This window comes from Equus asinus, chromosome 5, assembly GCF_041296235.1.
Source record: "Equus asinus isolate D_3611 breed Donkey chromosome 5, EquAss-T2T_v2, whole genome shotgun sequence".
NCBI classification, from domain to species: Eukaryota; Metazoa; Chordata; class Mammalia; order Perissodactyla; family Equidae; genus Equus; species Equus asinus.
In genome coordinates this window covers 24,219,800-24,234,213 of record NC_091794.1, presented here as the reverse complement: position 1 = coordinate 24,234,213, position 14,414 = coordinate 24,219,800, and the positions used below count along the sequence as shown (strand labels likewise).

The 14,414-nt window shown below is 45.0% G+C and overlaps 1 protein-coding gene across 4 annotated transcripts in view; it reads left to right on the top strand.

Moving 5' to 3' along the window:
• Window positions 1-14,414, top strand: part of MYLK (myosin light chain kinase) — a 260,059-nt gene that overhangs the window by 129,422 nt on the left and 116,223 nt on the right. For all 4 annotated transcript variants that reach the window (XM_070508989.1, XM_070508988.1, XM_014829544.3 and 1 more), the window contains exons 4-7: window positions 9,143-9,191; window positions 10,155-10,320; window positions 11,304-11,469; window positions 13,253-13,271. In XM_070508989.1, coding sequence (XP_070365090.1) covers window positions 9,143-9,191; window positions 10,155-10,320; window positions 11,304-11,469; window positions 13,253-13,271 — 400 coding nt within the window. The remainder of the gene's footprint in view (window positions 1-9,142; window positions 9,192-10,154; window positions 10,321-11,303; window positions 11,470-13,252; window positions 13,272-14,414) is intronic.

Genomic DNA, 14,414 nt, shown 5'->3' with positions numbered 1-14,414 from the left:
ATAGGAGGGGCAAAACCCTGGTTTCCCCCTCCTTTCTGGATCTCTCTTCTCTTTCTATTAGGTAACATGTCCCTCGTGCAGATTCCTCCTCCTCTGTCTCCACGCCTGTGGAGCTCTTTTCCCAGCTTCTTCCCTGTAGGTGATGGGTTCTGAGGCTGCCCACTTTGGTCTCTGTCAAAAGGCAAAGACATGTCCCCTCATCCTAGAATGTCTCCCACGAGCAAAGAGTGGACCCTGCCAGCCATTGCTCCATTCACACTCTGGTCCTCTCTGTGTCAGGCACTGGAGATAGAGCAGAGCAATTCAGACAGGGTCCCTTGGAGTTTCCTTTCTGCTGGGAAGGAGAGACTAAATAAGCAGCAAGTGTAACTTTGTAGTAGAATTAAGCGCCCCCTGACCATGTGTGAGAGAGAGGGCCAGGTGGCAGACCTCCTAGAATGTGACAGCAGAAGGGAGAGTGACCCCTGTCATGGGATTTAAGGAGAAGAGTGCCCTAGGAACTCAGAGTTAACCGAAGGGTGAGGGAGCGGGGTGTTTATCCACTATTTCCCCGTCTGTCATTCCTTGAGGGCCTCTTCCTGACTCTGTCACGTCCCAGCTCTCTATCATTCTGGCTTGCCTTGCGTGTGACCCAGATCTGCTCCTGAGACCAGAAATAAAGCCCCCAGGCAAAGAGTTGTGGGGTTTTTTTGTAGACATATTTTAGAATGAGAAACAGCGAGAAAGTTGGTGTGGCCAGAGCAGAGTAAAGGAAGGGGGAGTGGGGATGCGTCTGGAAAGGCAGCAGGGATGGGACCACATAGGGCCTTTAGACCGTGGTGATGGGCAGACATTGGAGGGTGTCAGGGAGGAAAATGACATGATTTGATTTAGGCAAAGAATCGCACTGAAGTGGAGGGGATTGCCATTGGTCTCCTGTCTTTAAGCATTGATTTCCTGTAAATTGACTGAGAAACAGTTGTTTCCACATAGAAAGCGTTTCCCAGATCCAAACCAGACTGATCAGTGTGCTGGATCTTTTAACGGCACATTAGCCAATGAAATGATAGAAATTAGCTCACCTCTGCCCCTCTCCTCCACTTCTCTTGTTTGGCTTTTGTTCCTTTATCCCAGAAAGATATGGATTTTCCTCTGCCCCTCCCTCTACCACATCACTGGCCCAGTGGGATCCCACGAGCTGTAGGCCTTTGCTTTGCCTTTTAGTTGCCCCTGTTCTAAACAAGACCTGGACTCACGCTCTCTGCCTGGCTCTCCTCTTCCAGAAGGTCGGCCTCCTGCCCATCTTCTCCCCACCCCCAGCCACCCCTCAGTACTGCAGTTTTTGCTCTCTACATCCCACGAATCCACTGTCATGCAAGCCAAGACTCTCTGACCATGTAAGAGAGAGAGGACCAGGTGGCAGGCTACCTAGAATGTGACAGCACAAAGGAGAGTGACCCCATGGGAGAAGAGTGGCCCTAGTGACCACTAGTCCAGCTACACTGGTGTCACTGGCACCAGCATTCTTGGGTGATTTTGAATTCATAGGAGATGCTCCTGTGCCATCCTTTTTGCCACTGCCCTTTTTCAGGGACAGATTTCTCTGAACCCTTTTATTTTCACTTTGGATTGGATTGATGGCATTTTGTATTTTGAGCCCAAGTCTATTTATATTGGCCAAGTTTTAAGTTATTGTATTCCTCAATAATGTCTGTCTTGATTCTCCTTTCGTTTTTTTGGTTCTCTTATTTCTTTTGGACTATCTTTTTTCTCTAACTCTCCTATCTCCTTAAAGACCTGTAATTATATTTTCCATTTATATTCTTTATAACTCGTTTCAGTGTGTAACACTCTCAGATGACCCTTCTTTTTTTAGGGGCATGTTCGCTTTTTGTTTTAATCCAGTCAAAATCTTAAAATGCTCTGATTTTTTGCCCTTTTCTGTCTCCTCGCAGTTAACAGTATAAATGTGGTAGAGGTGAAAATTATTCTTTTTGCCCCACCAGTCTCTCGGCTGTGCAACAGTTGTGTCAAGCCTACCTTGGCAGAAGCCTCACTTATTTGCTATACAGAAGGGGTAGATGACAAATGACTTGGTCTCATTCTGTTCTTGAAGGATGACTTCCAGATCTCCCTCACCTTGACTCCCTTCCTTCCTTTATTTTTACCTTCCACTTTGCCTTTGCCTCTTTTTCCCTCCAAAATATACACCATCATCGTCCTGGCTGGCCCAGATTTGATTTTTACTGTTGGCGCTGCCATCTTTTCTTCCCATCTTTTACTCCTCCACCCCCTTCTCCCGTCTCCACCCCTAGCCAGCCCCTTCCCAGTTGTTCATGGTTCCAGCCTCTTCTTCCTTCATCAGTTTTACTGAATGTGCTAACATTGTGCTAGTCTCTAAGAGCAACAAGATTCAGTTATTGCCCTCAAGAGACTGACTTTCTTGACTTCATATTTCATAATTATATTACAGTTAAGATTCAACATCAGAATGTGTTTAAGAAGTGCTGACTTTGTGTGGTTCTGGGTAGGAGACAAAATACTTTATCAGATCCTTTCTGCAAGAGCCTGGTTGGTCAGATAAGACCAGACACATTAAAAGGACAACTCCAGTCATAAGGCAGCACGGGTTTATTTGCCAAACAATCAGCACATTGACTCTGTAAACTCAGAGAAGGACGAGGCCTCTGGAGGCTGAAATGGTCTACAGTGTCTTCTTGGAAGAGGGACTTTGGCTAGTTCTGGAGGAAAGAGTAAGATTTGTATGGCATTTTGTGGTTCGGATGATGGGGGTGAGAGGCAAGGGGAGAGAGTTAGGGCCTGGGGTGAAGGGAGGGTAGGGTGAGTTGATGGGTAGAAGCAGAGAGTAGAGAGAAATAGAGCTGAAGGACAGATTGGGAGGAGACTGTAGAAGGTCTGGAGCGTGAGGCTGGGCAGTTTTTAGAGTCACATCCATTCCAGAGTGTGAGCAGACTGGGTTCTGCCCATTAGTCATTGCTTTCCCGTTTTCATACTGCATGTAGCTTTCCACGTGAACTGCTCCTATTCGCCACAGCCAGAGTGACTGCTGGGTGCTTCCTTTTGCCTCATGAATCTTTTTAACTTAACCTTTATTTTTCTGAACGCTTGGGTTTATTAAATCTTCTGATCACAGTTTTTTCATGTGTTCCATTAGTCTTTGATACGCCATTATTATGCATGATCCCCAACAAAAATGGGTTGCTTATGAGGACAAGAAATTTCTCCAAAGCCATGCTTAAAATACCCTTCCCTTACACTGCGCTTGCCCATTGGTGACTTCTGATCGGACACCTGTACTACAGATGGCAGCCAGGTGAGTTCCACTACATCGGAAGGGGGAAACAGCTCAAACCAGATGTAAATCTTCCTTTGTTTCCTTTCTGATAAAATTGATACAAAATCAGTCTTTATGTCTTAAGTACTAAAGGGAATACCTGCTACTTGACTTAGCGTTGTTTGGGGAATCACAAAGGAAGGTGGCTCTAGAGAAGTGAGCTGGGATGCCTGGGAGTCTGGGCTTCCGAAAGACGACTCTCGAGGAAATAAATTATTTTCTCTCTGCAGAGTATCTAGATTTCTCTTTAGAGTACTTATTTTAGACAGTCGAGAGATCACTGGTCACAAGTTATTGAACTACTCCCCCCTCCAAAACAAAACTTCGTGTCGCTATTCCTTTGAACTCATTGGGTAGGATATATGATTGACTTATCCATGAATGACCAGGAAGTGGTTTGTCTTATAAGTAGTGGATGTTTTATTTCAACCCCCTGAGGAAGAATTGATTCTTCAGTGTGTCAGTTTCCTGGAACCTCAGACAGAACTCCTGAAATGTCTACTTGGTGCCCGGGGATGACCTCCTTAGCCTCTGTGGAAGGACGTACTTGTTATTGAGTGTCACATCATAAGAATAATGTACATATGTACATTCCAGCCAGAGTGGACTGTAGCAGTGAACTCCAAAGCTCCCTGCTTGAGTGGAGACTGTCGAATGAACAGTTTGTGTAGGAGGAGACTCCTGATTATATAGTGACAGGCAGCCACTAGCAGAAGACCATTAAATTTATAGTTAGGACTTTGATGGCCCCCAGGAAGACACAGCTGAAACCTTCACAGGTGACAGTCCACGTGTCCTTGGGAAGGAGGGCAGCTGGACTACTTAGTCATCCTTCCCCTCCCTTCCCCAGTCAGTCACTGCATCCTGCTGTGCCATCTCCCACGCCGTTCTCATTTGTCCCCCGCCACCATCCTGACCTGGCCGCCATGGTCTCTTTCCCGTTGCACAAATTCTCAACTGGTCTCTCCCATCCCACTGTACCCCACTCTACTCTCCACCTTGCTGTTCAAAATATCTTCTTTAAAAATTCAGGTGGGATTTTATCACCCCCCTCTTTGAACCCTCCAGTGATCTACTGTTGCCTTTAAGTTGAAATTCACAGCCTTCAACGGACCCCGACGCTGCAACGACATGTCCCCTCTCCCATCTTTGAAGCACTCCGCCTTTCTCTTGAGGTTCAAATTTTATTCTAGCTTTTATTATACATGTCAATCTATTTGTTGAAGCTCTGGTTAATGCCTTATGCATAATAGGGACTGAATCGGTATTTTAGTACAGATGGGGTCTCAAAGATCGCATCTCATAAAACAAAATTGTTCTGACACCACATTTATAGTTATTTTTTTCATTTTCTCTACTTCAGTGGTCTGTAACTTGTCTTGCTGTGCTATTTTCTTTTAAGGTGATTTCACTCTTCCTTTTTTATATAGTATGTCTGCTCTGTTACTTATCCTAACACTACTTTTTTTTTTTTACTATGTTACTTTTCTTTTGTTCTCTCTTTATTGAGATATAATTGACATATAACATTGCTAACCCTACTTTTTATTCTTTTTATTTTTTAGAAGTCTACCTATACAAGTGTGCTCTTTCATTTTCCTGTACTACTTGTACAGTACATTTTTTGATCATTCATTTTTAAATCCAAACCTGCATGTGAGTCCATGCAAGCACCTGACCATTTCATTGTGTCGTCTAACGTGCCTCAGTATTTGCATATCAAAAAAGTCATGCTTGAACATTTACATATTGAAATTAATAATATTATAATTTACCTTCCTTTTATTTCTCCTTAACATTTTAGTTAGGGCTTTACACTTATTTTCTTCTTGAAATTATTTATAGGGGTGGTTAGTAGAAAACTTCAATTCAGGCTGACTCAGGGGCCATTGCTAAGCATGTGTTTAAAAAGTGAGCCTTTTTGCTTGAGTGAAGAACCACTATTTTAAACAATCCTTAAAATCTGCTTTGAAGTTGTCTATGAGGGGGGTAACTGCAACCTGGTTTGCCTGGAACAGTCCTGGTTTACTCCTGTTGTCCTAGCAGAATTAATTATGTCCCTTTCAGTATTGAGAGTTGCTGTTTGGGTGATAAATTTTCATCATCACACATTTTTAGGAGCATTTCTTCTCCTTACCATCTTGATCACATTATTCCCCTTTTCGGCAGCATTCTCTGTCTCAGTCTTTCCATATATGTCCTTTGACGAAAAGTGCTAGGTCCCTCTGCTATTGAACTTTTAACTCCTAAAACCTGCCAGCACTCTGTTTCACTGTCCTTGAAAATCGAAGACAACTGTTTAAATACCTTCAATGCCTTGGCCTTTTTTTCCCTTACACTCGATCCTGTCTTCACCACTTCTCTTAGCTTACTGTTCTATTTTTGGCATTTCTACCTTAATCCCCTTTCCACTTATTTTTCTACATAGCCTTACTGTTCTGCCAGATTTTCATACTTTCACAAAATTAATTTTGCCTTATCTGACAACTGGCAACTTCAGATTTTTGCCTATAAATAGACCCTGCCAGTTACTTTAGCCCAAATTCTCTTTTTGTTTTGATGTAAACTCTCTCGTGTTAACTCACATTGTAATCAGCATTCCTCAGTTCCTTTTTTAGCTGCCTGCTTTATGTGTTGCTTTTGGATCGTCCCATAAACCGCTCTTAGCCTGATATAGATGTACCTCCAGACGTCCTTCTTGTGCTATTCTTTGAGGAAATGCCATATTTTTGCTTTATTTCATTTTTTAAGGAATTTTAGCCTTTGAATTAAGATCTTTAATTCCCAAGAGTTTTAAAGATGCTTAGTCTAGTTTTTTTATTGTGGTAAAATACACATAACATAAAATTTACCATCTTAACCACTTTAAAGTATACAATTCAGTGGCGTTAAGTATTTCACAATGTTGTGCAACCATCACTGCGATCTAGTTCCAGAACTTTTCATCACCCCAAACAGAAACCCCAAACCCATTGAGCAGTTACTCCCCAAACCTTGGCAACCACTAATCTGCTTTCTGTCTCTGTAGATTTGCCTCTTCTGAACATTTTATATAAATGGAATCATACATTTTTGTGTGTGTCTGGCTTTCTTCACTTAGCAAATTTTTTTGAGGTTCATGCATGTTATGGCATGTTTCATTACTGTATTCCTTTATAAGGATGGCTGAATAATATTTCATTGTATGGATAGATGGCGTTTTGTTTATCCATTCATCAATTGATCAATCTAATTTTTATCAGATCTTTACTCCAGGATGAAATGAGTGATAAGTGCAGTGACTGATACGTGAATATTTTTAGGCGGGAGTCCTGGTGACTGGGGCTTTGGCTAGTGCTGTGGTATAGAGCATGTGTGAGAAGCCCTTGGTACCTTCTGTTTAGACGCCAGAATCTTTTTCCCTTTTTTACTTTCCTTCTCCACCTTCCTCACTTTTTTTCTTCTTTTGGTAACTAGATCATGTTTTGTTTTTTCTTTACCATTGTATTTACAGGTTTTAGAAAATACAGCTGAATAAAATTATTCATAGTCCCACCACGGAGAAACAATCAGTATTAATAACATTTTGGTATGTTTTCTTCTGGTCGTTTTCCTATGTTTGGGTATTTTATTTTTACCTAATTGTGGTCACATTGAATAGAGTTTTGTATGCTGCTCTTTTTTTCATAAAATTCACTTATTTAACAAATATTTGAATACCTACAGTGTGCTGGGTATTGTTCTGGATGCCTCTGGTGCATGAAGAAGAAGTTCTGGTGGGGATATGGTTTTGGAGTCATCAGCTTATAGATGATATTTAAAGCTACAGGACTGTCTAAGACCTTCTGGAGGAGAGTCAATAGTGCTCAGGGGAGGACCCAGGACTCAGCCTAGGGAATCCCACATGCAAAGGTCGAGAAGAGAAGGAGCTTGAGGAAGAGCAGGCAACGTGGTAAAAGCAGGAGAGTCTGGAGGAGAAAGTGCTTTAGAGCGAGTGGCTGCTCGTGTGACGCTCTCCTGAGCATCTGAGTGAGATGGGGAAGATTAACCATTGGGTTTGGCAAGATGGTGGTCAGGATGAAGCTCAGTGGAGTGGCAAGGATCACAGCCCAATTGGAGTGTGCTGAGGAGCAAATGAGATAATATTTTAACATATTTCTGCATGTTTCATATATTCTTAAACATAATTCCATGGCAGAATAAGATGTCTAATTGTGCATTTTACTTAACCACTTATTGTCTTCCTACTGTGTGACATTTACATCGTTTCCCATTTTTACTGTTACAAACAAGACCGAAGTAAACAGCTTTGTAAACTTTCTACTTTTAGCATCATTTCCTTTGACTGGAAGCACAGAAAGGAAGGTGCTGGTCTAAGAGCTGAGCATCTTTAGAGCCTGATTCTCATTCGCTCAGATACTTTCTGAAAGGACTGACTGGTTTGCACTTCCCCCAGCAGTGTCTGAGGTGCCCCCACATCTTGACTGCAGTTGTCAGTTGGGTCCTCCCAGAACAGATTTCTCCTTTGATCAACTTAGAAGTTCTTTTAACCTTGAACAGAGAATTGAATGACAAGAACCCAACCCAGATTATAGAGTGAAAACTATAAACAGCTCACTAAATAGTTATATTAAACAGAAATACATGTACAATAATTGCCGATCTGTATGGAACCACAGCTTAAATGTGATGCTGGCATTTGGCATTTGTTATTAATCCTTTTTCACTAAGGTTCTGGTGAAACCTTAAACCAGATATGGCTGAGGGAGATGCCATGATCTTCATCCTCCCTTCCTCTGTTCCTATGCATTCACACAGATGTGATCAGTGCCCATATTTAAGGCAGTTTACCCTTTTCCAGTAAACACCCTGCGAATCTCCCATTGCAGCTACCTGCTGATATCAAGGAATGACTTCTGCCCTTTCCATGCATGCCTTGGGTGGGGTTTTATAAACATTCCTACCTTGTGGCAAAAAGAGAACAACTTCCAGGCTGATCACCATCTCAAAAATTTCCTCTCCTCCCCCTCCCGGTTCCTCAGAAACATGCCACCACTTTATAGTCACTTCCTGGTCACAGTATGAATTGATCTCCCCTGAAGCAGCTGGATAAAAGTGCTGACCTAGCTGCCTTGCTGGGTTTGCTGTTTAACTGCTTCCTGCCCAGCATGGCAGCGCCTCCCCCAGGACTGGCCGTGCCCAGTGTGCTGCTGGTGCAGGGTCTGGTGAGGTCCTGGCTCCACCATAGCTCATCTCCAGTGATCTGCTCCATTCCAGCAGGACAGATACTGCTATTTGCTGGGTCTTAAGTAGAAAGATGGGGTGTTGATTGTGTCAAATGTGAATGGACGTGGTAAGAGGGATGCGTGTGCATCTCCCTCCCTCCCTTCACCTGGGTCATTTTCTGGAGAGAGCCTGGGTCACCACAGATAATCCCAAAAGTGGAAGGTCCAGTGGCGTATAACAGCTCAGCAGATGGGTTGAGTGTTCTAGAATAGGCAGGCCTGGGTGCATTTCTGCACTGGCTCTGTGACTTGAGAGGGCAACTTAACTTCTCTGAATCTCATTTTTCTTATTTGTTTGAAAAATAGAAGGATGATGTTGTACCAGCTGCCTTAAATTATTGCAGGAAATCCATGCAAATTATGTACATTGTATGTAAAGGGCCCCCCATGGTGCCTGACCCAGTCTGGGCTCAGGCAGGGTGAACTGTTTCCCTCATTATGCCACCCCACCCTCCTGTTGACACTTCCTGACTTTCATTGCTCCAAGTTGCTGGCTCAGATCTGAACCTCTTTAATCCTCTTTCTCTTTTTTTTCCACTTGCAGGAGGCTTTGTGAAGAAGCGTGGTCAGCCTGTTGTTCCCAAAACTTTAGGGTAAGTTCTAGGATGTTCAAGCCAGGGGAAGGGCTGGATTGGCTTTTCCTGCTGACTTGACAGAACAGGTCCAGGGAGTAAGTCTTCCTGAGCATCCTGGGTTATAATAACTAAAGTGGGAGCCTATTGGGATGTGATGTGTCATTCACATAGCACCTCCTGACCTGGCGGCCTCTGTGACTATCTCCTTTGACTGGTCCAGCTGCTAAATGCTGAGGAAGCAGGTTATATGACCATAGTCTGCAGGGATCTCTAACATCCATGGCAATAGTCAGAAAACTTAAATAAGCAGACTAAGAGAGGCAATCAACGTGTGACACTTCCTATGGAAAGTAAACCAGTCTTGGTAAGGGTAAGTAACAGTAGCTGCTGTAACAGACAAGCTCCCAAATCCCAATGGCTAGCATGGGAAAACATTTCTTAGTCAAGCAAAGTCAATTCAGATATTCTTGAACAGGTGGAGAAACTTCCCATTATCTTTCAGGGACCCAGCCTCCTTCCATTTTGTGACTCCATCATCTCCTAGGCCTTGGAGCCCCTGCTCGCCCCTCTGCATCTACCCAGAAGAGTGGGCAGGAGAGAGTGTGGGAGAATCTCACAGGAGGTTTTTATGGGTTCAGCATAGAAGTGGCATACAGCACTTCTGCTTGTAGTCTCTTGGCCACAACACGGGCTTTTGGCCGGAACTCACTAGAATTCAGGTATACCTTACTTCAAGGGAGGCTAGTAAATGAAGTCTAGCTGCATGCCCAGGAGATAGAGGAAATAGGTTTTGGTGCCACAGATTTTTCCAGAGGGTGCATCAGAAATGTGGTTGAGGCATAGAGTTGGGAAGGCTGCCAAAGCAACCCAAAGGCTGGTTTCTGATCCCCAACTTAAGTGACTTTGTGGGGGGTAGGTGTGGGTGGTGCACAGAGAAGAGGATCTGAATTGCTGCTGGGTTCTCTGCTGATTTCTTTCCAGGGACAGATTTGCAACCCCCGCAGTGGAGACCCGTCCTAGCATCTGGGGAGAGTGCCCACCAAAGTTTGCTACCAAGCTGGGCCGAGCCATCGTCAGAGAAGGACAGATGGGACGATTCTCCTGCAAGATCACTGGCCGGCCCCAACCACAGGTCACCTGGCTCAAGGTGAGGTTTTGTCTGCCCGACTCTGGCCCAGGCCTGGGGACCCTGAGAGTTCAAGGTTGGGCCCTTGGACTAGTGGGAGTCTGTCTTTCCGATTAATCCCTTCTGTTTCAGCCATAGATGGGTCTCCAGGGTTCTTTGTATGTTTGATAGCTACACTTGTTCTTGCCCCTGTTTGCACCCTCTCCTTCTGTTACTCTGTCCACAGTGTCCTATAAGCCACACACGCACAAAACAGCATAAAACTTCTGAGTCAAGACAGACCTGACCATCTCAAGAGAGTGGGATTTGAAGTCTTGGGACTAGGTTTCTAGGTTCAAGCCGCAGCTCCCTGGTTCACAAAGCTTGTGAACTGGGCAAGTCATTTGAGCTCTTGGAACCCTGGCTTCCTTTTCTGTGAGGCAGATATCATCCCACCTACTTCAGAATACTGTTGGGAGGCACCATGTGGAAGTGCTTTATAGTTATTCAGGGCTGAGCGAGATAGAGGAGGTGGTGGTGGAGAGGGAAGCAGAGGCAATGGGGTGGGGGATGTTAAACAGGGCAATGAGGAGCCCTAGGGAACTCTTGGGGTCAAGGCCAGGGAGAGTAGATTTTTCCCAAATGGAACTCCTGGATAAAAATGAGTGATGGGACATCTTTTACGCATTTCCTAATTCTCCTGAGCTGACCTGGGGAAAATCATAAAAGGAAGAGGGAGGCAAAGGAGAACTGAAGTGGGAAATGTAGGACTTCCCCCCTCAATCTAGGGCTCCTTTGAGACAGTTCCATACGTCTTCTCTGAGCTGGAGCAAATACCGCAGCATGTGCATGGACCTCGAGTCACGGCCCCTGGATTGTCCAAAGACTGCTCTCTGAGCATGTTGACGGAGCCCAGAGCAGAGGACTCTGCTGCTCTGCCTCCACCAGGATTGGCAGGAGGTAGGAGGATAATCCCGAAATGTGGGCAGGTTTCTCTAACTGCACTACCCTATTGCCATCCTCAGGGAGATGTTCCCCTGCAGCCGAGTGCCCGGGTGTCTATGTCTGAGAAGAATGGGATGCAAGTTCTGGAAATCCAGGAGGTCAACCAAGATGATCTGGGAGTGTACACATGCATGGTGGTGAACGGGTCAGGGAAGGCCTCCATGTCAGCAGAACTTTGCATCCAAGGTATCAACTGGTGGGGAGGGCTCATGCAGGACCATCGTTCCTGGGGTTCGTACCCCCTAGAAGGAGCTACTTGTTCATTACACATCTGGGTGTTACATGTGTCACACTTACATATCCATGTGTTCCCTGGGGCAAGATCGCGAACCAGAAGAAAGGAAGTGGGTGGCAGCACAGATGCGGCCACGGAGGAAGATGCTTCACTTGTGTTGCCACACTCCACCCCATGCCTGTGTCTTCAGTCTTTTCTTCTTGCTCAGACTTCTTTTTTGTGTCTCTAATTGCTGATTGGAAGAGCAAACATTGCTGATGTCTTGCCATCACCCCAAATCTAACTGCTTAAAATGTAACTCAGCGTCCACTTTGTCCTTTGAATCGAGGGTCCCTCACCTCTTTCCACCCTAGTATCCTTGTTGTCCTTCTCACCCCACCTGGGCATTTCAGTATCATCTTTGACCCCTGTCTCCTCCTCACTGTAGTCATCAGCCCCTGTTGGTTCTTCCTTTGAAGTCTCTTTGAACATGTTTCCTCCTTACATTCCCTGTGGTTCCACCAAGTCCAGCCTGGGGACCTCAGAGTGTGCGGCCAGAGACAGGGATTGATGTCACCTCATTGGAGTGGGAAACTTGAGCAGGGTGGGATTTTGGGGATCGACGTGGGGGACACGACCTTGCCTCTCCCCTCCTCCTGTCTTACTGTCTTTTCTTCTTTGACTTTTCTCTGCCACCTCTCCTTGCTCTCGTTAGCATTTTTGGCCCAAGTGTTTTTCACAACCCACAGAAAGAAATTTATTCTACATGGCAACCCAGGACATACATGCATATATAACACATAATTAACTGAAACCAGTTTCGTGAAACAGTCCTGAGTTGTACTATACATGGTGCATGCTGGCATTTTCTATTGCATTCTACACCTTTAAGGGAAAAAACATCCTCGTCCTGACCGAAGGATCTGACTTCACAACTCACTGCAGGATCAGGACCTGCTGTCAGGCACTGAGGGGAGGGTTGTAGTCTCCCTCCCATTACTTGTCGGAGCGCTGAATTCAGAAGTGTTCCCTCCTCAAGCACTGAATGACAAAATGATATGCTGCCTGGGATTTGCTTCCAATACCCCCAGAAAAAGCCCCTCAAAACCACAAAACCAAAAGGGATAGCTAACGCTGGCAAATGTTGATATTTCCTTCCTGAAGGCGATGTTCTTCAGGATTTATCATAGGCTTCTCTCCACTATTGTATATTTTTAAATTTTCCATGATAAAATTTTAAAAAATAACATGGCAGGAAAAAATATATGTTGTATGATTTTTCTTTGAATAATTGAATACAATTACACTTTCCCTGTACATTTTTAAAGCAGGTGGTTGTCAAAAATGATCACTTTGGGGGTTTGTTTTTGAGGGCCACATGTAAGTTAAGCAGTGTGGGCTTGAAATTTTCAGTGGGTGTTTATTTTGTTTGCCTCTCAATGGGGTTTTGTTTCCTTCTGTAGCCTGGTAACAGGACAGACCCCATGCCATGGAATATGGTAGCAGGGGCCACCAGGGCAGCAGTGGAAGTGTTGACAGTGTGTCCAGGGCTCCGAGGAGTTTGTCAGATTAACCCAAGAAGTCCAGGACCAGGGAAGCTGAAAGGAGTGAGGGAGGTGGGACCACAGGTGACGGAGCCAATGAGAGCTCAGAGAGTGAAAACTCTGTAATGTATGAGATTCTTGCCTTATCACTGTGTCCTCAGTGTATAAAATATCCCACTAACAGTCTTTCTACCCTTCTGCCTTTTTCCAGGTTCGGACAATGCCAATAGGTATGTCTAGGCTTTGTGATTGTTATGTTGCAGTTGAAATGTCCTGCTAGAGAAGAGGGATGGTAATTGAGAAACACCCTGAATTTCTGAGTCGTCAGATGCGGGGGAGAACTGACTGTTTGGGAAGGACTGTTTTATTTGGGGTGTTTTGTTTTGTTCTCCTATCATAACATGCCATACAGGCTCCATATCAGGCTCGCCGTCGGTGTAGAGACTCTCAAAGACTCAGTGCCATCGTCTTTCTCAGTATCCGCTCAGTATCGTTACTGGTTAAGAAGGGCACTCTACCCTGAAAAGGATGCTTTACACGGTCCAGGCTAGAATCCCCCCGCTCCTCCAGCACATCTTCATCAGGAGCTTCCTTTCCTGTGTGCCGGGCTCAGTGCTAGATGTGGGGTATGTGGGGTTAGCAGAGGTCTAGTGGAGAGAAGGGCTTTAAACAGAGCTGCATGAATATACCGTGACAAACTGTGATGCATCTATGAGGAAGAATAACAGAGAAGCGCTCATGTAGATTAGAGGGTCCCAGAAACCTTTTCTGAAAACCTGAAGTTTGAGCTCAGGCCTGTGAAGAGCAATATTAGCTCGGTGAAGGAAAGCTCAGGGAGAAAGCATTCCAACAGAGGGGCCAGCGTGTGTGAAAGCAGTGAGATGAGAGGTGGGCACTGGGGGGGCCCAAAAGAACGCCCTTGTGGCTGCAGCCTGGTGGGCAGCGGAGGTTCAAGAGGCAGCCGGAACCATCTCACGTGGGGGCATCCTTGCAGGCTGTCATGTGAAGCTCGGCTTTATTCTTACTATAGTGGGAAAGCTCTTGGAAAATCCTTAAACTTGTAATAACAGGATTTGATTTATGTGTTTAGAAGAGTGACTGTGCTGGCTATATGGAGCGTGGATTAGAGAGGGCGGGCGTGACAAGGGGAAACCATTTGTGTGGTGTGAACTAGGACGGTGCTCGTGGAGAAGAGACAAGGCAGATTTAATAAGTGTAGATAGAACAGGCTTGGATTAGGGGTGCGGGACAGGGAAGTGTCAAGAATGGCTGCTTGTTTCAGGCGTGAAACTGAGGAAACTGCAAGAAAGATCTTTGCTCTTGTTCCCTCTCTAAATCTGTGGGCTTCGTGGTCCCTGGAATCTGCTGGTGAT